At 43.1% G+C, this 27,837-nt stretch overlaps 1 protein-coding gene across 6 annotated transcripts; it reads right to left on the bottom strand.

The window, feature by feature from the left end:
• Window positions 1-652: 652 nt before the first annotated feature.
• SIN3A (SIN3 transcription regulator family member A) lies at window positions 653-27,837 on the bottom strand. Of its 6 annotated transcripts, none has more exons than XM_072147875.1 (21): window positions 27,740-27,837; window positions 19,692-19,903; window positions 19,108-19,284; window positions 18,894-19,000; window positions 18,178-18,457; window positions 17,822-18,088; window positions 17,321-17,473; window positions 17,064-17,222; window positions 16,876-16,965; window positions 16,462-16,580; window positions 15,555-15,765; window positions 14,703-14,819; window positions 12,958-13,196; window positions 12,663-12,846; window positions 11,693-12,275; window positions 11,023-11,192; window positions 10,266-10,439; window positions 9,349-9,441; window positions 4,079-4,173; window positions 3,587-3,785; window positions 653-1,480 (listed from the first exon to the last, which is right to left on the bottom strand). In XM_072147875.1, the coding sequence occupies exons 2-21, from the start codon at window positions 19,869-19,871 to the stop codon at window positions 1,250-1,252; spliced, it is 3,828 nt and encodes a 1,275-aa protein (XP_072003976.1). In that variant the 5' UTR covers window positions 19,872-19,903; window positions 27,740-27,837; the 3' UTR covers window positions 653-1,249. The 6 variants fall into 6 exon arrangements, with proteins under 6 accessions (XP_072003976.1, XP_072003974.1, XP_072003978.1 ...); XM_072147873.1 differs by lacking the exon at window positions 27,740-27,837 and adding an exon at window positions 27,308-27,466; XM_072147877.1 differs by lacking the exon at window positions 27,740-27,837 and adding an exon at window positions 27,308-27,466 and having other exon boundaries at window positions 16,876-16,962.

The following is a 27,837-nucleotide window of genomic DNA, read 5'->3' as shown; positions in this document are numbered from 1 at the left end:
GGGCACCCCAGAGCTGAAGGGAACGGGTACAGGTGAGGGATGGCTGCCTTAGGAGGGAGATGGGGTGTCGGGTCCCGGGAGCTCCGCGGCGCACGTCTCCTCAGTCCGGCATCAGGCCACGCCCCCTTAAGAGAAGACCTTCCTTTTACCGTTCTTCTATTTTAGTTTCCGTTGTAATGGAAAGCCCAGACACAGGTGTGAACTGGGTCTAATAATATATCATGACACAAGGGTAGTAAGGAATTATGTGCGTCAACCACAAATTTATACTCTGGTGATCAAGTTATACACCAATCTATTCATCCTGGTTCTAATAGAAAATCATTTTCTTTGACACTATTAAAAGAGAAGGGAGAACTGTGTGGCCCCCTCCATATGCAAACTGTATTATCTTTTTGTACTTTAAGTTCCTGTCCAGAACTCAAATTTACTCTGAACCATCAAAAGTGAATCTGGATGATGATTTTTTGATTACCGTAATAGATTTGTCCCTCAAATCTGAATCACAAAAAAGTTACTTCATTTTACAAGGTCGTTCTACAGTCAAATTTAAAGCAAATCTGTCATCAGAAATTGGCTTAATAAACCCTGGGTCCCCTTTCCCAATAACAGGAAAACCTTATTGTGGTTTCTTTCATGAAAAACAAAGTCATACCAAACCTTTTCTTTATTTACAGTGTTTAAAAAAAATGGGGCAGAAGAAAGGACAGAAGAGTAAAAGATAAAATATAACACTCACACTGACAAGATACAGTAGAGAGGGGCTGGGGCGCAGTTCTCAGACAGATATACTGTACTTCTATATATAAACCACACGCTCAATAGACTCCCTTTGGTAGAAACAGTAATAAAGGAGGTTGTGGTTTTAAGATGTTCCCCCCAATCACTATGTTACAAAGATAAAGGTAACAGAAGGTTAAACTAAGACGGCGCTGGCTAGAAAATAATGGATGGGACAGGAGATGATTGGGAGAACGGTATTTACACGCTTGTATTTACATACCACGGGTGGGGGAGGTCTGCTTACACTAGTAGGGAGATTGGCAGGAGATTCTCAGTAACACTAAACTCCATTTTTATTTTTATCAGAGCGGCAATTCTTCCGGCAACAGGAGAGCCTAACTGACCCCCGGGTGAGGGGAAAGGGACCACCCATGCTTCTGTAAATGATCCTGCTGGTTTAGACAAAAAATATCTTAATTTTCAAAAAAAAAAGTCCCTCCAGAAAGGAATGGACGTCTTATTTTTTTTAAGGGGTTTTAAAGGCTGGTCCATATTTTACTCGATACTTGTTAATATCCACAAAGTGTAGTATCTCCGAGTCCCTGGAAGTGGAACAGGGCACCATCCCCTCCAGCCCCTCTCCCATCAGCCATTTTCTGGTATCGGTTGCCATCTCCCGGCTCACATGTTCCACATTCCACTTGCTCAGCCATGTTTGGAAGCGCTGGTGTAGTCTTTTACTAACTCGCTCGTGGGACTAAAGGAAACAAAGAAAAAAAATTGTAAAAATCTAAAACTTTTTACACATATTAATACAAATATCCTCTAATTTGATTTAAAAAAAAAATCTTCCTCCTTACAGTCCTGCAGAAACAGAACCCCCATCCAACCCAGTTTAGTTTAGTTGTTTTACCCAGTCCCCTCAGTTATTTGAGCATGGAAATCACCACCTCTTAATAGTATCATAGTTTAAACGGTTGAAAAAAAAAAAAAAGAAGACACATGTCCATAAAGTTCAACCAAGGAAGGGGCGGGACTGCATGAAGAAGGGATTTAGGGGAAACAATTCTATATAACATGATCGTCAATGTTATTTAGGTGTAAAAAGACATCTAGACCCTTCTTGGCGCTCACTTCTGTCCCTACTGTGACCAGCGCCTGAGGCAGGCTATTCCATTTACAGTTCTCACAGTAAAGAAGCCCTGTTGCCTCTGATTAAACCTTGTTTTCTGAGGCTTAATGTAAATAAAAGTAATTTCATGCACTTGGGTCAAGGAAATGAAAATTATAATTATGTGATAAATTATAAAATTCTTGGTAAAACTTATGAAAAGACTTGGGGATATTGGTGGATATAAAACTTAATTTCAGTGATCAGAGCCAGGCACCTGCTGCTAAAGTAAATAAAATTATGGGATGTATCAAGAGATACATAGATTCACATGATAAGGAAATTGTTTTGCCCTTTACTGGTCAGACCACACATGGAATATTGTGTACAGTTTTGGGCACCAGTGTATAAAAAGGACATAGTAGAGCTGGAATGGGTGCAGAGGAGAGCAACCTGGATTATTAGGGGAATGGGGGGGAATACAATGACATTACAAAATTCTGGATTATTCAACTTAAAAAAAAAAGAAGACTGAGGGGAGACCTCATTACAAGGATCTCTTCAAAGATCTTTTTGTACCTAGGCCTGTGACCAGGAAAGAGTGGAAGGGAGACAGCTCACCTGAGAAGCTACATGTCCGAGATTGCAACACTGCGCGGGCAAGCTGAGTCGGGGTCAGTCCATGCAATGTTGAGAAGAGAAAAAGAGGCGGTATCCAGCTGTGTTGGTTTCCAAAAAGGATAAAAACACAATTTATTTCCGAAGTATTAAAAACATCACAATGCCATGGCAGAGAAAAATGTAAACTTCTGACGCGTTTTGAATCCTAACGTGGAGTCTTAGTCGACTAAGACTCCACGTTAAGATTCGAAACGCGTCAGAAGTTTACATTTTTCTCTGCCATGGCATTGTGATGTTTTTAATACTTTGGAAATAAATTGTGTTTTTATCCTTTTTGGAAACTAACATAGCTGGATACCGCCTCTTTTTCTCTTCTCAACATTGTATAGACAAAGGTTCTTTACTGTAAGAGCAGTGAGACTATGGAACTCTCTGCCGCAGGAGGTTGTTATGGCGGACTCTATGTACGTACATGTTTAAGAGAGGCCTAGATGACTTTCTGGAGAGCAAAAATATAACATTGTATGGGAATAGAACTTTTTGTTTAGTTTCTATTGATCCAGGGAGTTATGTGACCGCTATATAAGGGGTTGAGAATGAATTTTTCCCTGCTTTAGGCCAATTGGCATTAGCCTTGCAGGGTTTTTGCCTTTTTCTGCCTTCAACGCAATATAACGTATAGGTTGGACTTGATGGAATGACGTCTTTTTATAACCTCTTTTACTTTGATATCACAAACAAAATGGACCCATGTTCTTTGCTGGATATCTACAAGACTATTTAAGGAACATTAAGAAAATTCCGCAGATTGAGAACATATTGGAGGCAACATTATCTCCTATTTAGCTATACAATTAATTTCTAGGTGTATACATGCAAGGGCAGTTCCACACTGCTGAGGATGGTCTGTGAATCATGGACCTTGCAGTGTCCGGTTTCACAAACTGACCACATTGCAGAGGAGGGGACTAATGTTCCCTACAAATCATTAATACTGTTGGCGCGGCTCTTTTGTGGGGAAGAAGGAAGGGTCTCCTTGACACTAGGGTTGGTCTGTGAAAGCCCTAAATGTTAGGGCATTTCTTACATTTGCTCAGGACAAATTTCTCTATGTTCTTTCATTTCACCCACCTGCTGTGCCCGCAATAAGGCAGTGCGACGGTACATGTAGTCCTCAGATTTGATGACGTACACCATCTTGTAAGAGTTCAGCTTGAATTTGCACTGCAGTTTGTCCAGACTCTCTAGATTCTCCAATGTCCGCTTTCCATTCCCTTCCTTCTCCTGTTGTTCGCGGCCTCGCTGGCACTTCCGGATTCTGCGCAGGTTCCTATGTAACAATAAAAGTACCTGGAATGTTACACATCTATAAATACCATAAAACTTTGAATTCCCATGTTGATCTGTAAGGGGAAAACACTTTCAAAAGTTAGGCACGAATAATTTAAGCAAGCTGAAGCTCAAGAGTTAAGCGTTCAGACTAAATGTGAAGATAAGAATACTGGAATAGCTTCCCAACAGAGGTGGTAGAGACTAAAACAAGGAAAGCCCTGTAGGAAAAAAGGCAGATGTGGTTACGGACTTAAACCAGTCGTCGGCACAGTTGTCAGATGATGAGCTCACCTGGGTAAGAAAACAGGTTTCTGTGCGAGATGCTCTCTCAGCTCTGGGGAAGTAGAGTCACAGTTCATGTATCTTTCCACATAGTCCGACCAGCGCTTAAAGAAAGAAGACAATTTTGTGCAGAATTAGTCCCACAGCCCAGAATGCCAAGACCCATAACAGGCAAGCAGACAACAAGAGAAGAACTGCACAGCGGAGGGGCAGCAGGAAGACAATTACACTAAGGCTCAGTTCAGACTAAGTGTCTTGTTGCGATTTTCAAGCTGTGAACCAAAAACCACAGGAACCAGATTGTGCAAAGAAAAAAAAAAAACGGCTAATCCTATTTTTTTTTTCTCAAAAGCTAAAATTTCATTTTATAATAAAAAATATGTTTGTCATCATAGATAAGGCCGGTTTACCATGTTTAATATGGGCAGACAAGTCCCAGTCTGATCACATGTTTAAATATCAAACATGACAGCATCATAACGATACAAGAAGCTGTTCCTTGGGGTCCCTAAACCTGTGGCCATGCTAGGGATGTAGCATTATCCTACACACCATTTACAACACTCTGCAGCTCATTATACTCTGGGACCAAGGATAAGATTATGGTATGCTGAGCTACCACCACAAGGACATCCACCTCTAGTAAACTCTGGATGCTCTCATTTGGAAGTGTGGAAGAGCCATTGGTGATAGAATAATAGTGTTAAGGGATGCATCTTAGGGCTATTTCACATGTCAGTTCTTTCATCCGTTAGGCTACATTCACATGACCGTTATTGTTGCCGCACGAGATCACAACCACAATAAAGGTCTATGGCAATGGGTGACGGCACCATGACCTGGCCAGGCGGAAGGAACATGTCCAATCTTTTGCCAGACTGGGGAGCACTCACACCTTCTCCTGCACTCGGCCAGCACACAGTTGTGTGATGTAGCCTTATTGTGAGCCAATCCTAGGTGAGGGCACTACGCAGAGGTAATAAGTAAAGGAAAGACTAGCACCTATTCTTTTATTTGCACAATAAACAATGCAAAAAAAAAAACAACTGATGAAACAACTGGCCTTAAACAATGTGTTAAATTGATAGAAGGTTGACAAAACCTTAATCTGAAAAATAGTTAATGTCAGAGTCCTCCAAACTCTTTCGCTGCTCTCTAATAGTAGCTTCCTACTTTCTTCTCCCCAAGCAGAACACGTGCATCCTCAGCCAAAATCGGCTATATATGATGTCTGGCAGGATCTTCAGACCTTTGTCATCAGCTCACTATTTATAATCCCAGATACTTTGGTTAATAGAAGGGTAAAACTTTTGACTGAGCCACAATGCAAAAGCATTAAAAAATGGTCTAGCACACCAAGATTAGGATAAGTGCACTCTGATACATCCCGAGAGCAGTGGTTTCTGCAGTTACTTATTATATGTAGAATGTAGGGGCACTACCCTTAGACTACAGTTACATAGGACAGTCTTATATCCGGAGATGGTGGAAGCGATGCAGCAAGCATGACCCCCTGCAAGGATTTTTATGAAGATATTGAAGACATATTCATTGGTGAGCGCTGCCGGTTTCCTTCCTACAACTTTGCTTCTGCGGTTTCGTTGGCTGGACCCACAGCAAGACGTCAGGTTAGCATCAAAAGTTGAGTACATAACAGATTGTAAATTATGCAAGTTTTCTTGTTCGAATGAAAACCAAGCTACTTATATAATAATTTACAATCCTGTTTGCTGATGAACTATATGTCTATATGTATAACACTTGCACAACGCATAACAGCAGAAGGCATTGGTGGCAGTGAGGGGCTAAAAAACAAGACTGCTGCAATAAAAACTACTCCTAGCAATGCTGTTTAATACCCAATTGGCAGTTTCAAGGAATAAAGTATATTTTCTCTACAGCTATCCTCAGTCTATAAAAGCAAAAAAAAAAAAAAAAATTCTCATACTAGATTTATTCCTTGTCATCAGTGCACAGAAACATCTGAAGCTTTGTCTGCCGGCCAATCATCCAGTTATATCACAGCGCTGTCCTGTCGAGGTGGTTGTTATTAAGATGATCTTCTTCGTGTCCAATAGGTTTATCATAGAAAGCTTACTAGGTTTTCTTTCTTGATATACACGGGACGGTTGTTTGTGGCCGGCGACATACAGGCGTGTTTGTGTGCTATACCTCATCAGTGATCAGTGATATTATCTCTCCAAACTCAGTGTAAAAGAATGGAATAGCAGAAAGAAGAGGCAAGGAGAACCTCACCTTTTTTAATACAGTCTACTCTGCAGCAACACAATTTGGGGTATTCTAGATCCACTACTGTGTTTACCACCAAAACTGTACTGTACTCCTATATATAACCCTCAAGTAAAAATAAATGCCTAGTCAATCCCTGCAGAATAATGCTACATCACTGGTAACCAGGGTGAATGGGAGGTTCCAGCTTCCAGGACAGGACAAGAGCTCTGGAATGGTTACAAGGGGAATAATAAAGTACTTACTGCACCAAACATAAAACAGGAGAAGCTAGAACATATTATAGAGGATTCTTTTTTACAATCATTACCATCAAAATCCATCATTATAAACCCAGGGCACTCATGGATCCAGACACTGACTGGTAGTCTTATATTTGTTACCCATGGCCTCCTTCCTTCTAAAATCAAACTTTTAAAATTCTGCTAATGAGTCTGAAGAGCCCTGCACTTCCTGCTCCTGCTAAATTATACAAGAAGAGCGCGCAGGGGCATGGGTAAGACATGTTCATTGTAACAGCCTGTGAATATGCAGCAATAAGGGGCTCTGGTAATGCCCCCATTTTAAAAATGTATTTTAGAAGGAATGAGGCAGTGGATAATAAACCACTGTGACTGTGGTAATGGCCCTGGTTTATCAAGCTTAATTTTGATGGGAGATTTTCTTAAAGACTGCATTTCATTTCAGATAAGCTGCTGCAGAAAAATTACACCCGAAGTTGGTTTTACCACACTTTTGCAGGATCCAGTTTTATCCAATGAGGGGGTTAGAGGTGATACTTCAGCATTAAATAGCCATTTCTGCACCAGCTACCTTTAGTATTGGATTGCTTAGAGAGGTGACGCCATCACATGTACCATGTAAATCCACTGGACTGCAGTGTTCTTCCTTTTTATTATTATATCTCACAGTGTTTCCAAATCTAAGGTCCTCCAGACACATGTAAGTGGTTCAGAATAGGTGATTTTAACTCTTCTACAAATCAAGAGGTACTTGATTTCCTTTTAGGAGATGAAGTAGCTCAGTCTTACAGTTAAGGGATTTTTCCAAATCTCATACTAGGTGCTGGTCCCACCTCTAGGACCTGCGCCCATGGTGAGAATGTAGATTTATTGGCATCCATCTAATTTTTCCTTAAAGGGGTATTCCCATCTGGGCAATCACATTTAATTTATATTATTTGCCATTGTAAAGATTTCTTCAATTGGAGGTTATTAAAAAAAAGTTCCTATGTGAAGATAATTTGTAATAAATGTATTCATGTTGTCCCCTAGAAACAGGATATCTTCCTTGGATATGACCACCCCGCACACTGGCAGCAGTGGCCAGACATGCGCAATTGAGTCCTGCCTGACCTCCTGGATTCAGCGATCATTACCACAGAACGGCTGTAGGAGAAGCAGTAACTCCCAGAAATTTCATATACAAAAACTTTTTGTTGCTCTGTGCAATCACTCCAGCAGTGGCGGATGTATCCAAGGACAGAGGCTTTTTTTCTAAGGGACCATATCACTACATTTATGAGAAATTATCTTCACACAGGTAATTTTTTTTTTTTTTTAATAACATTAAAGAAATGTATATTAATGGCTGAATACTGAAATTGAATGTGAATACCCAGACAAGAATACCCCTTTAACTAGAGCAGCGGTAGAACTGGCCATGTGCTCTCCATTCAAGTTAGCGTGAACAGCAAACAAGCTTCTTACTCCATTCAAGAATGCAGGGAATTCTTCTATCACTCTGCTCCGATTGCTCATCATTCTTCTTATGACAGATGTTTTACGCTGTTTATTGTAACTGAATACTTATTGATACAATATCTCACTCTCTTGTACAACTTGCCTTCCCTTGCCTAGCACATACAGTAATAAAGGGGGGGGGAGAAGGATTTCAATAAAACTTTAAAAATTACAGGGAATTTTGGAGGGAATAACTTCAACATGTGACACCAACACACTTGACAGTAGCAGAAAACCCAATCAAAGATAGGGGTAAACTAAAGGACTCAGACTGAGCGCTATGACTGGAATGAGGATAGAACACCTGAAAATTGCTCTAAAAGGTTATTTTAGTATATTTACAGATGCCTTTAAAAATTGTGTGGAGCCTGCAGAATATCTAGAAGCACATACGTTCACAGCTATGAAAGCTTCTAAACGATGATATGGACGTACAGGATATGTAATACCAAGTGTTGACATGGTTGCAGTTCCATATGTTAAAAAGGAGTATTCCCATGGAGGGTATGGGTATGCCATACAAGTCTTAGATAGGAACACACCTTTAAGATTAACAGACACCACTGAACACTGGGGATTGTTGAAAATCCAATATTAGAAGAACAGGCATTTTCCAGCTCTAAAACGTCATTTTTGCCACATGAAAGCTCAGATCACACAGCGGTATTTAAATAGGATTTTCTTTCTGAAAATCGGAGTCAAATACTAGGTCAAAAGCTCCATGTGGGCTTTCTTAAGGAGTTTTGACAGACCTGCACTATATTCCGAGTGGATTCCCATTGGGAGGATTTGTCAGTATGAATTGACCAAAACAGTATACGAGAAACAATAAGAGCAGCACTGAGGTTAGTGATTCAGGAGGAAAGTGAGGATGAAGAATGGAATCTTGATGGAAGAGATTTAATGGGAGAAGGAGAGTGGGGAAAAAACAAAACAAAAAACAGAACAAATCACTAAGTCACCCTGGATCGTTAAAACAAGTTTATTATATTACAATTTGATTCTGCTTCCAAAATTATTTTTAGATATTTTTGGAATTTAAGTATTTTCTGGATTCTTTAACAAACCACAGATTGGTAACATTCTGTACAGGTATATAAAATTCAGATAGTACACACAATGCAGGTTTTGTTTGACCGGGGTGGGCTGTGATTTGATCTCAGAAGGCGATTTTCTAGGTGTTTTCACACATCCCCCCCATGACCCTTTCCCCAATAGGTCCTGGAGGTCGGGGTCCTGCCTATGGTGGCGGTAACCGAGAGCCCCTCAGGAACGAGTAGGGCTTACCTCGGTCTCCGCTGGGTCATCTGAGTTTTCTTCCTCAGTGTCCAGCAGTTCAATTGTTAAATGGACTTGTCCACATCCCTGGGAAAATATCAACTGTACAAGGAAAGAGAAAAAAAAATAAGGGAAAAAAGATCAAACATTTATTGAAATATACATGCAATCAAAAGTAGAATAAGAGGCCTTTGTGAATGGAGCTTTTTGTACTTCCGACCATACTGTAACACTTATGAAGAACAATTTTATCTATAAAAAAGGACTGTATTCCAAAAAATGCCACTCTAAATCACAGAACCTTATGTAGATAAGGTAATGTACCTTGTAAAACAAAAAAAAACACACACATGTATATCCAATATATATGCAATATACAATGTTTATTGTTATTTACCAAAATGCTATACCAAACACAGCAAGGTCACAAACGTTATACTCATGATATACCAGTGTCTTCTAACATCATATAAAATTACAATTATTTATATTTTTCATGGTTTTGCCACCATAGTAGTACAAGTGGTGTAAGGACTTGTGTCCATGTGCATTTAAAAATTCCTCTGTAAAAAGTTTTGGTAATATATATTATTTATTGACGACCTATCCCAATGAGGGTGCAGTGATTATCCAAGGCTGCAGCCCCTTGTATGCATTGATGGAGTGGGGTGCCAGGAGCTGGAACCCATGGATATGATATAGAGGACCTCTCAGGTTTTTTTTTAACCTTGGATAGGAGAGCAACAAAGTTTCAAAAGAGCAAAAAAAAAAATTACATTTCATTTCTTCCTAGGTGATCAGAGGTAAACCCATTCTAGATAAGAATATAGCTTATGGAAGAAGAAAAAAATGCCACAAGTTTCCAACATATGTGAGGGTGAGCAACCAAGAAGCTTGTAGTGACTAACATCTAACTCGTAGCTCACCTTGAAACAGTTCTCATCAGCCATCAGTTGTTCGGCTTTGCGCTGGTAGTTGGCCTCCCCCAGGGTGCGGGATGCTTGGCTAGCCAAGAGACCTCCTGTTGCATTGCAGCTGCTCTCAGTGAGGTAGAGATCAGTCACTTGCACGCAGATTTCATCACTGACTATATGCTGGAGCTACAAATGTAAGAGGACATATACACACATCATATAAATGTTCATCACAACAAAATCCTTATGCATCCCCCCTCATCAGTGATTATGCCAATTCAGAGAAAACGTGATCATATTAAAGAGACCCTGGGGCGATTACTTGGCTCAAACAAATCAGTGATTTCTTGTAACTCACACAATTATATTTTGGTTAGAATTGTGTAATCTCACATTATTGAACAAAGTTTTGGCTGGAGCGTTTCATCTTAATCCCTTTATTTTAGTCTTCTAACGGTTTTAAAGTTAATGCTGTAGTTTTCTTATTTGCCACTGGGTGTCAGAATATAAGAAATATACTGGAGACAGGTTATGCAAGGACATCCTGATTAATTCTCTATAATCACCCTAAGTAGGTGTTCTCTTTACCGCTAGTGCCCTGATAGATAATTCAAACATGCAGAGTTCAGTTCCGGTTTGCAGCGTTCGGGCCAGGAGTTCCGGGCAGTGCGCGTTGCGAGTGTGATGCGAGTTCATTGAGTCACACTCGTGAGTGTAGAAGGGGCCCGAGTTAGCATGGTCTACATTACCACCTTGAGTAATAACTCACCTGCCTGACTATGCTCTGTATCAGCTTGTCCATAGTAAAAGCAATAAAGGCATGGATGGTGAACATCTCCCGCAGGGAGTCTTCATACTGGTTCGAATCCATATTCCCGTCCAGCAGGTTACGAACCATATCTAGAAATGCCGGATAATAATCCACAGCTTCTATGTCCACTGTAGCACAGAGAAGAGATATATAAGTACTAGCACAAGGTGAAGGAGGAAAATCGCCCTCGTAATGAACATTTAATGTACTATATACATCTTATAAAGTTTTAAGACAAAAGGCATAAGAGTAAAACATTTAGAAATCGTAACTGACAGACAATCCATGCTTAGCCCATTTGGGTCTCCCATATTTTCAGGGTAACATTTGGCCAATGTTGACTCAACAACACATACATTTTTCTTTTTCCTCTGTGATTATGGTGGTTGCCATCTTGTAGTGGAGACAATGATGGAGTTATCATCTAGTGTAATCCAGTTTGTGAGGTACATGATGTGAGTATTAGAAAACCCCTACAGAGTATTATCGTGTCTGCTTACTATGGACCAATGGTCTGGGTGAAAGATCAGCAGAATATATCAATTTTTTGTTGAATATAAATAGTGATTTAAAAAATATGTTTTATAAAAAAAAAATATTAAGTTTCTATAAATACGAGCACACTTACTTGGCTCTTTGAGACGAAGCTGGATGGCTGGGCTGTCGTTCTTGTCCCTCTTTAGGCCCAGCACTTCTCTTTCCCATTCCCTTTCTCTCAGCTCTTCCTCGACCTGTTTTTCTGCTTGGTTGTAAATGCGCAAGAGACGAGAGCAGAGTATCTGGTGCAGCCGCAGAAAAATGTACCAGTTATTGTTAACATAAAATAAGTTGTAGGCGTCCTCCATGCTCCTAAACTTCTGCGCTGCAGTGTTTGCAAACAGCAACTTAGTTTTTGGTGGGCTACTAGCCCCTCCTCCCACCAACCCATTGTGTTTCTTGTTGACCCCATCTTCGGTTTCAGCAGTCTCTTCCTCCTCTTCTTCTTCCACATCAGACAACTCTCCTCGCTGGGAGAAAAGCAGATCTGGGATGAAATGGTAAATGATTTGTTTAATCTTGTACTTGTCCTCCTTCTGTATGCCAGTCTGTCGCTTTACATGATGGATAATGAGTGAGGCAGCGTCCTCCAGAATCTGCTTGTCCTCATACGTCAGTGTTAGATGAGGTCCGGTGGGGACACCAGAATTGTCTTCAGATGCCTGTTCTTGCCTCTGTGTAAAACAAATACAGTTTTTTCTTAACCTATCCACACAAGTTTAATGCAATTCACGCATTCACCACTAGGTGGAGACCCTTTCTGTGAAAACCGATTTTTTTTCTCCACTCCCTCCTTCCAAAAGCCAAAACTTCCATTCTTAGTCAACATACAAGGCCATACAATGGGGTTGGTTTTTTCTGTTTAGTTTATTTAAAAAATAAATTTTGCTTGTAAAATACATTTCAATAATAAGCAATTTATTGCCCAGCCCCTCAGACCCAATCATACAGCCGACAAACACCATGCAAAAGACAGACTGAGGGCATAAGATCTCCATTGTGTGCATTACACAGAGAAATATTTTAGAAGGCAGCCAGACCTGTGATGACAGCACACTAACCTCATCATAGATGCTCTCAATTTCATTAAGAAGACTCTTGGAACGAAGGACCTTTGTGTCAATTTGTTTATAGTTTATACCCTGGTGGTCTAGTGACTTCAGATAGTACTTTTCATTCTGTTCTCTCCAAATCTTATTGAAGCCTCGCTGGGCTTCTCTCCATTCTTCTTCCTTCATTTTTAACCTGAGAGCACATAAAAAAACATGCATTAGGAAAATGTATGTCCAATTAATGGCCTTAACGCAATTCAGTTCAAAATCGCACATTTGTAGCAGAATGTGTTAAAATACACACCTTTTCAACACAATTGGGACAGCAACCGCTGGATTTTTCTTCAGGCCATCTATAATGTCGGCCGCCTTGTCAGCATATATCCTCTGCAGTGCTTTGCGGTGGATGACCTCTGATGTTCCCCCTAAAGTGTTGTCTAAACGAAACTTGGCTTGATCCTCTGCAGATAATCGCGAGAGCTTCTTCTGAATTGCCTCCAGGACACGGATAGTGGCCAAATTGGTCTCCAGAACAACATCCAGCTGTAATGGATCAAAAACATAACTTAAGTTTATTGCTTTTATAGGAAAACACGAGTGCTGTATTGGTAAATAACATGTTGCTATGAAGGATTTAATAAAATAAGAACATTAGTGTGATAGGGAATCGCACTAATTTGCAGAAAATACAATTGTATCCACTAAGCTGCTCCCTTGTGCTGAGAAAAAAGTAATTCCCGTTTCTGAAGTGGCAGAGGCGGCATCATCTTAGTCACCGGCAGAGTGTATGAACCTTAAGTTTTTTAGAATCCTAGATGCTGTTAAACTTCAATATGTGACTAAGCAACATATAACATGTTTGCAAATGTACTGCCATAAGTAAAGGGAACCTGTCATTAGCAAATGGCCTAATAAACCACTACTAGAATATTAGCAAGAACCATCTAGTTTTTGTTTCTTATATGGTCCAATGTGGTGACAGCAACCAGAAAATCAACTTTGAAGTGCGCTGCAAATTGGTTGTATAAAGTGAAGGAGGAGAGTTTAACACTAAAGTCAAGATGGGGAGCTCTAAATGCCTCCCTCCTCGGTCATATAAATCATAGAGATTCGGTCAGTGATGTCTCTCGATGCAGGACCATCAATTACAGTGAAGAGAGCTCGATGACGGCGTTAAAAATCCCCTTGACTTTATAGAGTCCATTTACATCTCACTTCAAAGTAGATTTTCTGGATAATGTCACCACACTGGGTCATGAAAGAAAACATAACCTGGAAGGTGTTCAGCTGCTTGGCAACATACTGCTAGTGGTTTATTTGTTCAATTTCTGCTGACAGGTTCCTTTTAACCCACAAGATCTGCCAACAAGTAAAGGATTTTAGATGCAGTTAACAGTGCACCATTATACAAAAATCATATAACACTCATACCTGGGAACCCTGTAGATCTCCAGGTTTGGGCCAATTTTACCAGGCCCTTTATAGGATAAAATACAGGCAACTCCAATTGTAGCTTGGGTGCACAAAATAGGGAACCAACCTGTTCTTAATCAATACAGTAAAGATTTGGCACTTTTTTTTTGCAAAATATTTTTTTTCATGATATGAAAGCAATCCAATAGTGTAGTGTAATGTTTCCATCGACTAAGGGATCTTCATCAGACACAGAGAGAGGTAGTCTAGAAGAGAGCGGAAGTACGGCTATAGCGCAAGGAGAGGAAACGCAGACAAACCAGTGCTTTCTCAAGCCGTTTGCCCACATTTCCTCTCCTCGCCCCATACATTACACTATACTATACAGTTGGATTGCTGTTACATCATGAATTTGCTGTTATAAAACTTACAACAGCCAAACAAAAAAAAAAAAAAAAAAAAAAAACACAAAACCGTGCCAAATCTTTACTGTATTAAGTTTTACCAGCCCTAACCTTGAACAGCTGCGCACAGTTCATCTGTTCTGGGTCCAGACTGGTAAATCAAGCTGACATACTGACTGACATCAGCCGTGTGAAGGAGAAGTGTATGGGGTGAGCCTACACACTCCCTTACCTCAAACCGCTCATCCTCACATCGATAAATGTGTTCCTCATACTGAGTCTTTTTAGAGCTGACAAACGTAGAATCTTCTGACCAGGATGGGAAAGAAACCCAAGTGTCGTTTAGGACCTATGGCAGACAGAAAATGATTATCTCTGCATAATGAGAGGACTGCATTACAATGCATGAAGCCATAGAGATTAACATTTCCTCTAAAAGTCAGCTGGGCTTAGGGAGACAAGTCACACTGATCACTTCCATCTGGCTCATGAGATTTGTACAGGTATAAGAGTTATATTACTTTACTGACATTTCACAGCAGAATAGCTAAGTGGCAAAAATGACCCATGGGCCTAGTATTAAAAACACAGCAAGCAGGATACAAACAAGAAAGCTGTCCTTGGACAAGGCCACCCCCTGGCAGTGGCGGCCACATATTGCTATTGTGTCCAATCCCGCCTGACACCATAAATCTGCACTCATTCCCACAAGATGGCTGTGCGTCATGTAGTAACTCCCAGCAACTCATATGCAAAAACGATTTGTTTCTTTGTGCAATCACTCAAGCAGAGGTGGTCATATCCAATGGCAACAAATTTCATTTCTAAAGGAGAACATGGCTAAATATTTGGGAAATTATCCCCACACAGGTAAAGGTCTTTATATAATAACATCTGATTGAAGAAATGTATTTATATGGCAGATGAATTGAATTAACTGTCAATTTCTAGAGAAGAAGATGCTATTACACAGGTCCACCAAGTCCAACCTATTCAACAGAACATTGCTATGCTATTAATCAGATAAAACATAACATAACTTTTAACATAAGGTTAAATTTTTCACAAATGGAAAAAAATGTACCTCTTTGCAAAGCGGGGTTCGTCCTGTGCATTTGGGCTGCTGGTAACTTTTGGGCAGTGCTCTGTAACTGGAACCTAAGCGCTTACATGAAGCATAATCTATTTCCATGGCAATGCCTTCTGTACTTCTTTCTTTTGGGAAGCTTTCCAAGTGTGAAGACTCTTTATAACCCAAAAAGTTCTTGAACCAGGTAAACAACTCCGGGAATTTGCTGTATACAAAATAATAGTTCACAGGATTTAAAATAAACTCACAATAGTCAATAAAAAACATTACAGTATTAAACAAGAATTAACATATTAAAAGGCATTCCAGACTTTTACCCATTAACCCATCTTTTTCCCATTACAAACCAGGAGCCATAATTATTTCACCGTCATTATAGCTACATGTGGGCTTCTAGTTTTCAGGACATTTTGAAAGATTACATACACACATTTACACACACAGATTCTGAATCAAGCAACAAAAAAAATTTCTAGGTTGCTATAGCAACTTTAAGTGTTACAGTTCTTCCTAAATGATTTTTTTTTTTTAGTAAAAAAAATTGTCATTGCATCACTGCTTTCAAAGACCTATTGGTTTCAATGACTATTAATAAATAATGACTAATAAATGACTATTGTGCACGTTGAGTCATTATAGGCAAAGAAATTATGTACATTTTATCTGTTTTGATATTTTGAAACATTTTCTTCCTTTAATTCCAATACTTGCTACCTGTCATTTGGTCACAACTGGCCCGGGCATAGTGACAGCAGCCCCCTGTACTGCAATCTGAGGGAGCGATTAGCACTTATTCATGTGCTGAGGCCGAGTTGACACAGCATTTAGGATGAGAATAGGCAACGTAGTGGGGCAAGGAGCTAAACAATTTCAAGGAACCCCTGGAAGAAAAGCGACTTACGCAAGAAAAGGAGACACCAACTGTACAAGTTCTGTTCGTGAAATGACCTCCTGATTAAAGATGACGAGACATCTTAAGAAGTTGTCATATGCCTCAGCACTTCTCAGAGCTTTACGGACCTTGGAAAATTAAAAGGAAATTAAATTTTTTATTGAAAGTTCTCAAAAAACAAATTAATACTTAAGGAAACAACAAACCCCCTGCCCCCCATCACAGCAGATAGCAAACGATTTGGAGTACTCAAAGTTTAAATTCACCACCAGAGTTTTCTAGTTTACCTGTGTATAACACACAAGTATTGGAAAAATCTCATTCAATAGGTCACAACATTTTAGTTGTATACGATACATGAAGTCACTGTACATCTCTATTAAGAAATACTTTACAAGTGAAAGCAAGTCCTGCCATAATCACCTTATCGAAAAACTGAGACTCTGCACCTGCACCATGTTTATTTGCATCTCCCAAGGACTGGTCCTTTGGAATAAGTATTTTCGGTTTCTTCTATTGAAAAAGAATAAAGTTAACTCCAATTAAAAAAAAAAAATTAAAAAAAAAAAAAGTTTGTTAGTCATTTGTTCCTCAAGTTGCGTTAGATTTACCTTCACCGGTGGAGTAGTTCCGGGTCCTGAATGTCGGCGTATTTGACAACCATTCTGGCTGGGCCTCTGCTGCTTGTTGTTCAACTGAGGTTTTTTCACAGTGCCCCCATGGTCATTTCTGACAGATTCAACCTTTTCTGCTGTGGTTTTGCTCAAAAGCTTAAAGAAAAAAGTAAATGCATTAAATTCATGAAGGTTTGTGTCAACATGCACAGATCAAACACTTAAACCAACATACATAACATAAAATGACTTACTACTGAACTATTGGCATCAGGCAGGAACTGCCCAAATTCTGACAACAGATCTTCCTGATTCTTAAATAGCCGAGCAACTTGGGCATAGACCTCCTGCTCTGTCAGGGCAGGGGTGTAGTTTCCGCCTGCTTCCTTGGCATTGCGTTGTTCTTTCTATAAAGAAATTTTGAAGGTAGAAGGTAAACATAAAACCGAGAACATTTTAATATATTCTTAAAAGTGGTTTGGTCACTATGAAAATTTGAAATTTAATCACCCACTTATAAACAGCTGCACTAATCTCACCATGTCCATGAAATCATCCAACGCAGGTCCACAAGCAATCCCCATCAGCCTGGCACAAGCAAGAGCCACACCCACCTGACATGCCTGCTATCAGGTCCATCTGCTAGAAGCAGAATGCGCTATTTTTCCCCACACAGCTGTGGCACCTATATTCTCTAACAAGCAGTGCTTTAAAATGATATATTTACCATTTTATTTTGGAGGAACGAGTCTAACCTGGTACGTGTGCAGGATCTCAAGGAAGGCTTTATAAATATCAGGCTGACCCTGGAAGCGATTCTTTATTTTGTTCACATAATTGATGGCATGGTTGAACTCCACTGGCTGGTTATTTTGCATGGCAGGAGCAGCTGCAGTAGATGGTGGCGTGGGATGTGCCAACGGTCCTGGCGTGTGCGGCTGTGCTGGTGGAGAACGAGGAGATGGGTACTGAATTGGTGTGCTCTGCTGACTTGTTGGTGTATGCGCCTGAGATGGCACTGGCTGTAAACAGAAACAATTTTCAATCTCAAATGGCATGTATATGCATAAAGAAAATTTTTTTTACTGATGAGCTCACTTGCAAAACTTACCTTGCTAATTTTTGCTGGGGCTGGTGGAGGAGTTGGGTGCACTGGAGGGGGGACAGTTTGTGTGGACGGTTGTGAAGGCGGAGGAACCTGTGGGACAGGGGGCTGGAGACCGTGGGTGGTGATCTGGTGGACCTGCCCAGGTGTTGTGACATTGACCAGGTCATTTGTCTGAACCTCTATTTTGTACCCAGGTGGTAAAAATGTGTTAAAACCCATTATCAGGTCCGGGTGACCTTTGAAAAGCTGGGAAACCCGACTGATGACCCCTGGAGTGTCAATACTAGGAAGAAAGCAACAAAGATATAATGAGCATTCTGTTCACCAACAGAGGTCAAGTCTGTACTTTCACTATTGATATTCCAGCCTCCTTGTCACATCATGCCACGTCATGATATATAGTACAGGTGGAGGAGCATCACCAATACCGTATTTTTCGGACTATAAGGAGCACCATCAATAAATGCCTGCTAAAATGTCTAGGTTCGTATATAAGGCGCACCTGATCATAAGGATAAATGACCAGCAGGTGGCAGACCCGTGCACAGCTCAAGGCAGCTGTTGTCTGTAAGTATGATTCATATATAAGGCGCACTGGACTATAAGGGACACCTTTGATTTCTGAGAAGGTCATAGGATTTTTTGTGCGCCTTAAAGTCTGAAAAATATGGTAATCATCTAGATTTTACAGAAGAAATATGTATCCATGCCCTATTTACCTCTGAGATTTGAACTCCTTCATGATGTCAAGGAAATCATTGTAAACCTGGGGCTGGCTGCCAAATTGCAGCTTAACCTGATCCAGGTAAGAAAGTGCATCTTCCACCTGAAAAAAGTGAAATTTTAAGCTTTATTTTTCTGTTCCACACAGCAAACATCACCAATTTCCACCAATGCGGTCACACATGATATCACTATTTTTCACTCCTGTACCTTTAGTCTCTGAAATTGCTGACCCTGAGCAGGTGCAGCTGGCGGGGTTGAATGTGGATGACTTTGAACTCCCGGTCCCCCATGACCTGGCACAGGATTGCTGTGATGATGAGCCCCATGTACTGCTGCCAGAGCTGCTTGCCCATGGCTGCCGGAGCTTTGAGGCACTGTTGAAACCTGAAAAGAAATGAATGTTCATTGAAATGGATGAAGAATTAGAATATCTGCAGGATAGCAGAGAGCATGGAGTCACTTGAGTCCACTATGTGCTTTTTTTTTTTTTTTTTTTTTTAAATTGTGACAGGTGTAAACTAAAAATGGTTATAAACTTTTGAACTGCTACATAACATGGAAAGTGCATTGTACAAATCACATGTCAGAGGCTTTGTCTTGTTATTGTGAGGGTTTCTTTTTTTACAGTACAAAGAAAATAAATCAAATTCTTGGGGGAAGGGAGAGGAGGAATCCATAGGCAAATTGTCTAAAGATTCAAAATTATTATGTAATTTAAAGATGAAATACCTCTGCACCCTACCTAAAAAAAAAAAAATTAAAAATAGTACTTTAACATTGAAATGTTTTACCTGATAACCAGGTGTCACAGAGTACTGGATGCCCGCTGCGGGCTGCATGGCCTCAGACGGCGACTCATAAGCAGGAGGGGCTGGAGCAAGGACACGATGTTGATGGGCAAATGGTTCAGTGATGCGCCTTGGCTGGGGTGGGTAGGCTGCTGGCTCTGGGTCATCCAGTCTCCGCTTCATCCTGAAAACATAGTCGGGTGCCAGCAATGCCCCTACAGATAAAGAATAGTCATTGTTAGGAGAGCAGCCAATGCCCAACTAGCTACCAGCTCACCTGAGGAACATTAACTGCTGTGAACCTCAATGGCCCCCCCACCTGCAAGCTATCGCTTGCCTTATCAGACACTCACAAAGATTTAGGGTGTGTTCATACGTTCAATTTTTCAGATGCAGTTTTTGATGCCCAAACCAGGAGCTTATATTAATGATATCTTGTTTTTAGCCATGGAAAACAAAAAAAAGATTGCCAGTGTCACAGTACCTGGAGCCATGTATAAGTGTCCTTGGTTTATCAAGATGGATTTTGATGGTAGATTTTTTTTTTAAAGAGACGACGACAAGACCCTCACTGGACATAGATGCTTTACCTGCCACTCTTATGCCAGCAGCACACAACAGGGTCAATGACGGATCAACCACAGTGAATATGCCTGGACTTTAAGGGTGCGTTCAGACGTTCAGCATTTCAGATGCAGTTTTCAAAGCCAAAAGCAGGTGTGGATTTTAATGAATGAGAACATATCATAGAGAGAAGCTGCTCCTCTCCTTTTTTTATCCCACTTCTGTTATGGACATCTGAATCTGCATATAAAAAACTGAATGTGTTGCATCGCCCCAAGGGTGACATTTTGACCCGTTTTAAGTCATGCGGTTCTTAAAAAAAAACGCATAAGTTTTAAAAACACATGCATTCTTTTGAAAACACATACGTTTTTGTGCGTCAAGGTAATTGGGAAAACCGGAAAAAAACGGATGCGTTTTAATGCGTTTTAACGGACTAAAAACGCAAGAATAAAAACTGACTAAAAACTGTTTCAAAACGCCACCTGTGAAACCACCCTTTTTGCCCGTTTTAAAGAATGCTTTTTCAATCCTTTTAACCCCTTGAGGACGCAGGTTTTTTTTGCTCATTTCTAGCTCTCCAGCTAGAACTGTGTGAGGTCTTATTTTGTGCGTAACAAATTTTACTTCTCCGTCACATGTATTATTCCATGCAGTGTACTGGGAAGCTGGAAAAAATTCCAAATGTGGAAAAATAGAAGAAAAAAAAAAAAAAAAAAAAGGAAAGAAAAGCATGTGCTTGTGGGTTCTAGTGCAGTGGTGGCGAACCTATGGCACTGGTGCCAGAGATGGCACTCGAAGGCATCTCTGTGGGCACACGGCTGTCTCCCAGGAACAGAGTTTGCCATACATGGCATCTTCCTGCAGTCTCAGGCAGTCCAAGTAGTGCCCTGCTATTTTAAAGTGACCCATCCTGTGCTGCTTCGTCCTGTCCGAAGAGTGAGAAGGTGTCGGATTGGAGCTCAAAGATTCTGGTGGCAATAGGTTTGTTACTGCCTAAATTACCGTGTTGGCACTTTGGGAAAAGCTAATGGTTTTTGGGTCTCATTTTGGGCACTCGATCTCTAAAAGGTTCACCATCACTGTTCTAGTGGGTTCAGTTTTTACGACTTTCACTGTGTGCTCCAAATAACATGTCTACTTTATTGTTTGGTTCGGTACAATTATGGCGATATCAAATTTATATACGTTTTTTAGGTCATATACCATTTTGAGGCCTGGGCGACATTTTGGTCACTTTTTAATAGATGTGAAATGATGCAAAAGTCCTGTTTCAGACATTTTGTCGCTATTTTCCGTTGTGTGGATCACCCCCGGCAATAACCGTTGATAAATATTATATTTTGAGAAATCGGGCATTTTGGGATGTGGCCGGCGTGTATGCGATTTTTAATGTTTATTACATTTTATATCAGTTCCAGGGAAAGGGGGGATGATTTGAACTTAAGTTTTTTTACGTTATTTTTGAACTTTTTTTTTTTTACAACCTTGATCGTTCCTACCAAATACTGCAAAACTGCTGTATTGCAGTATATGGCATTTCTGCACAGTATACATTACAATGAGCCACTGGCTCATTAAAACGAATCTTCAGAAACCAGCCACGTGTCTGACGAAGACCGGAGGCTGTTATGGCAACCGAACACCGCCCCCCAATGACATTCGGGGGATCGGTGATCAAATCCAAGATGCCTGTTTAATAGATAAACAGGTTCTAAGTACACAAACTTGTGCCTTTTTAAACTGTCTAAAACTGGATTCTTAAAAACAGACCAAAAACGCCACGTGTACATTTATGTATTTGTTAATAATTATACGTGCATTTGTTAACGGTGTTAACGCATGCGCTAACAAAATGCTTGTGTTAACGCATGCGTATACAACGCATTTTGTAAATACAAATGTTAACAGTAATGTAATTTGGCAAATAACCTCTCCTCAACTGTTGTAACGTGTTTTAAAATGATAATTGGTTGAGACTAATAATTAAAAGGTTCTACTTCCCCTCCTACTTTTACTACATTTGGTTTGAGCATCAAAAACTGCATCTGAAAAACTGAACATGTGGTAGCACCATAAGGGCGCTGTCCCGCGTTGCGTTTTGGCTGCGTTTGCAAACGCAAACAAAACAGCACCCACTGGGGCTGGTCGTGGCTCGATCGCATCAGCGTTTCTATGGAAACGCCAAAATGCAACATGGGACAGAGGGTGATGCCACACACGGAGTTTTTAGTCCGTTATTACGCATGTGTTTGTCAGTATTTCCCCAATTATCTTATTAGATAAATAGGTTGTAAGCAGACAAAGGCATGGTAACCGGTCAAAAACCTGATGCATTTTCAGGACGCACGCTTTAAAACCGAATTAAAAACGCCATGTTCGGCATCACCCTAAGGATCATAGTGATATATGATGCATGAAGTCTCCTCTTCCCCCTGGGACAGGGCTGACACCCATATGATTTTATCTCTGTGATTAGTCTTGGCTTCCGCACTGTGGCTGGTGCTGTTCCTGCCCAAGTTTGCGGCTTCAACAGCATTTCTTGGCATCACCTGCAAGAACTTCACACACTGATGATACACGGACCGTGAATATGTATGCCAGTGTGAACCATGTTTGCAATATGAACCAATCATACCTTGAGCATGCTGTAGCTACACTAATGCAGGAACATCTTTTAAATCTGTGATCCGAGTGGTTCTGCTCAAAAAACTATTACAAAATTCAGGACCTTGGAAAGCTGGGTGCCTACATAAACACATTACACAGAGCTACTTGAACTGTCCAGACAGGACTAATCAACCTGAGCTGGATAACTCACACACAGAAGCTGGAGGATGGTGCAGCGACTGTTTACTTCTGCCTGTCGGCAACAACACAGAGACTACGTATTCTCGGCTTAGACTGGAGTAGTGCATAATTAGATTGCGCTCCTGTGGCTGGCTTGGCAATTCTCCTCACCCCATCGTCATATTATAACTTTTTTTTTTTTTTTTTTTACAAAACCACTCAATTCAGGGATTAAACAAGATATGTTTCTGCATCCGTGTAGCTACAGCATTCTAAAGGTATGTTTGGTTAATAATGCATAGAATCAAATGGTGGATTTTCTTTCATGAAAAGTTTCCCATGGCAAAATCCTGTGCAGCAAGTTCTAGAGCCTGAATGCAGGATAAGACAAAGATTTTCATTTGAAACATTGGTTATCTAAACTTGTAGTTCCAGACAGTTTGTAGGGAAAAAAAAAAATCTTAAAAACCCTTCTTTTCCAAAAAAAGTTTTTACGCTAACGCTCTTTTTTGTTTTTTTTAAATCTTTTGACTACTTCGTTAAAAAAAAAAAAAAAGTAATTCCATATCATGCAATACTTGGTCGGTACCACATGCTAATTCTGTAGGGGTTTTCTAGGCAGCATCCATCACATTTACATCACAGACAGGAAATCAACAGAAGATGACACATCTGCACCTCCACTACAGATAAATGATGTCACAGCTTAGTTACACCCATCTGCCTAGTATACTCAGCATAGACCTCAATGAGTCGCCTCCAGTTTATTGCTGCCAATGGTAATGGGGCTGCTGTAAAGCAAATCAAAATAATAAACAGATTAAAAAGTTATTTTGTTATGTGCTTTTAATGTGTTCCCCTGTACTAGATGTTAGTAGCCATGTAAAGGGAATTGAACTCAGACTGTTTACAGCTGGGTCCTTTTTTTCTGCTCTGTCACAGGAAAATATCCTGAATATGACAAACAGATCCGGATGGTTCCGTGGTGATAGCGCTGCATCCGAAGAATCCAATTAGCCTGGAATGTCCCATATGAAGAGTATGTACAGAGACTGTGTATAATACATTTCTATCTAGACCCAAGTGCTTCAGTGATGAACACGGTTCGGTACTACTGGATTGTAACTATATATTTACCTGGAGACCATGACATAAACCCCAATATAATTAGCATATCCAGCTCTGTGCTATAACAGGTCTTCTCTTCAAAGCGCCAGTTCAGCACATGTCAGAACATAAAACAGATAGAGCTCGTAAACCATCTCCCCTCATCACATCAGTATGTGTCCCCTACACCTCCAGAAGGGGTACATCATGGCTTATATATGGCACAACCCAACACTGTCCTGATGGCTGAGTACATCAGATTCAAAAACTTTAACAAGGACCTGGCACGCATGGTGGAGGGGGGCGCAACAGAGGGGTGGACCTCACACGCATGGGGGGGGGGGCACCACACTGGGCCAGAGGGGAGGACCTGGCACGCATGGGGGAGTACCACACTGGGCCAGAGGGGAGGACCTGGCACGCATGGGGGAGTACCACACTGGGCCAGAGGGGAGGACCTGGCACGCATGGGGGAGTACCACACTGGGCCAGAGGGGAGGACCTGGCACGCATGGGGGAGTACCACACTGGGCCAGAGGGGAGGACCTGGCACGCATGGGGGAGTACCACACTGGGCCAGAGGGGAGGACCTGGCACGCATGGGGGAGTACCACACTGGGCCAGAGGGGAGGACCTGGCACGCATGGGGGAGTACCACACTGGGCCAGAGGGGAGGACCTGGCACGCATGGGGGAGTACCACACTGGGCCAGAGGGGAGGACCTGGCACGCATGGGGGAGTACCACACTGGGCCAGAGGGGAGGACCTGGCACGCATGGGGGAGGGGGGGGCACAACAGAGGGGAGGACCTCACACATTAGAGGCTCCACACTGGGCCACAGGGGAGGACCTCACACGCATGGGGCAGGCACCACACTGGGCCAGAGGGGAGGGGTGCAACACTGGTCCAGAGGGGAGGACCTCACACACATAAGGGGGCACCAAACGGGGCCAGAAGAGAGGACCTAGCACACATGAGGTGCACCACACTGAGCCAGAGGGGAGGACCTCACACATATCAGGGGGGCACCACGCTGGGCCAGAGGAGAGGACCTCACACATATCAGGGGGGGCACCACGCTGGGCCAGAGGGGAGGACCTCACACATATCATGAGGGCACCACACTGGGCCAGAGGGGAGGACCTCACACATATCATGAGGGCACCACACTGGGCCAGAGGGGAGGACCTCACACATATCAGGGGGGCACCACACTGGGCCAGAGGGGAGGACCTCACACATATCAGGGGGGCACCACACTGGGCCAGAGGGGAGGACCTCACACATATCAGGGGTGCACCACACTGGGCCAGAGGGGAGGACCTCACACATATCAGGGGGGCACCACACTGGGCCAGAGGGGAGGACCTCACACATATCAGGGGGGCACCACACTGGGCCAGAGGGGAGGACCTCACACATATCAGGGGGGCACCACACTGGGCCAGAGGGGAGGACCTCACACATATCAGGGGGGCACCACACTGGGCCAGAGGGGAGGACCTCACACATATCAGGGGGGGCACCACACTGGGCCAGAGGGGAGGACCTCACACATATCAGGGGGGCACCACACTGGGCCAGAGGGGAGGACCTCACACATATCAGGGGGGCACCACACTGGGCCAGAGGGGAGGACCTCACATGCATGAGGGGCACCACACTGGGCCAGAGGGGACAAGTTTGTTTTTAGCAGATTACACCTCTTGGGGGGGGGGATGTCTCAGAGGGGAGGACATGGCACGCATGGGGGGCACAACACTGGAAGAGACAAGTTGGTTCTCTGCAGAAGACCCTCCATAACCCAGTGCTGGTGACCCTGGTAGCAGGGCTACTGAAGGCTCCCATCCCCAGGGCCAGTAGCGGAGGGGTGCGGGCTGATGACATAAGTGCTGCCATCTCTCCACGAAAGGGCATGTCAGACCCCGGACTTGGTCTCTCCGCACGCTTAGTTACTACTAGCAGCACTCATACAGTCTCTGCCTACAGCGATTGTACCTAACCCCAGGATCAGCCGCGCTGTTCCGGTCTCCGGTGAGCGTCCACCCGTTCTTCTCTGTCACAGGGGGAAATCCCGCCTCCGACTGCTCGTACTGGGCGCGACACCTTATTGGACAGTGACCGACGTCCATCACCAGAGATAACCAATAGACTGCCGAGGCAAAGCCACTTTGGAAGTAAAAGGGGTGGAGACAAAGGCCACACCCCCCGATCCCAGGCACTACCGGGCAAGCGCGAACGGAAAATGGCCGTCAATGGAATAAAAAGCAATATCCCTCCCCGTCCAACGTCAATCAAAGCTGTAACCACGCCCCTATATTTGGTATTGGTTGCCATGCACAGAGCTGGGCACGGACTGCAGCTGTGTACGAGCGAGCAGAAGAGAACCACGCCCCTCTAGGCAGGACACGCCTCCTTATGTCGTGTTTACATGGTAAAATAGGGAGTCCAGGCCGGAGAGCAGCAGTGGGTGGTTATGGTGGCGGCAGAGAGCGAGCGTGCTCTCACTGGCCGTGCATGTACTGTGCTCCTCGCCGCACTCCGGGGAGGCAGCGCTGTCCCAGTAGGACGAGGGCGATGCGAGGGGATAAGAGGAGATTCTCCTCGGCGCAGACCACAAATCCCTCTCAGAGATGAGGCAGCGGCGCTCTGTGTACGAGGACACCCCCAGCACAGCGCCCATAATCCTCGGCTGCTCGGGCGCCCGGCGCGGGGGATGATCCGCCTGTCAGGACATGTGGCGCCCAGGGTCGCCCCGATATGTAGGGCGCTTCCATCTCTTATCACGGCGCACGTCCGTCCTCCAGTCCCGTCATAATCCAGTGCCCGCAGCATATGGAGGGGCCTGCGCCCATGTGCGGCTCATACCGGGAGCGGAGAGGGCAGCTGTCCCCGGTCACCCTCCGCCGCATCATCCCCGCTGCCCGCCCCCTTTTTCACTCCATTTAGTATCGCGCCGCCGTGTTCTCATCCCACAGCCCGGTCACAGCTCCCGCACCTCCCCCCGGCTCTGCACGGCTCGGCGCCTCCGCCACTACCAGCCGGGCATTTGCCACCTTCCAGACCCCAGGAGTGTGCCCAGCGCCTCTCCACACATCCCGGAGCCGCCCTTCACCTGCTCTGCCCTCCTCACAGCAGCCCGCACACCGCTTCTTACCTCGCTCTACGATTATCCTCTCGGTTCCGGGCTCCGGTAAACGTCCACCCGTTTCTCTCTGTCACGGGGGAAATCCCGCCTCCGACACCCAGCACAGGGCGCCACCGTGCGCGACAGCTTATTGGTTACCCACAGACGCCCATCAAAACCAGAAACCAATCCCTAATCGAGGCAAAGCGCCCAGCGACTGTGGGTGTAGCCTGCGAGACAAGCCCCGCCCCAGCATCGGCTCTATGGAGCAGGCGCGGGAGGAAAATGGCCGTCAATGGAATGAAAAGAAAAGCCACGCCTATTCTATCACTTATAACGGACGCCCACTCCCAATGCTAGTGGTTGTCTACAGGGTAGGTGGGCGGGGAAAGTTACCCAGAAGAAGAGGAACGGCGGAGAACACGCCCCTCCCTGAGAGGCACGCCCCCGGGTGGTGTTTACCTGCTATAAGAAAGGAGAGCGGAGCCCAGGCCGGACGAGAGCGCTGAGCGCCTGTCCTGGGATTAGTGGCCGGATGTGAGGCTGCGGTGCCGGATAGC

The sequence above is a fragment of the Engystomops pustulosus genome, chromosome 4 (assembly GCF_040894005.1).
Source record: "Engystomops pustulosus chromosome 4, aEngPut4.maternal, whole genome shotgun sequence".
NCBI classification, from domain to species: domain Eukaryota; kingdom Metazoa; phylum Chordata; class Amphibia; order Anura; family Leptodactylidae; genus Engystomops; species Engystomops pustulosus.
The sequence above is the reverse complement of the archived record's forward strand: the minus strand, read 5'-3'. Positions and strand labels throughout refer to the sequence as shown.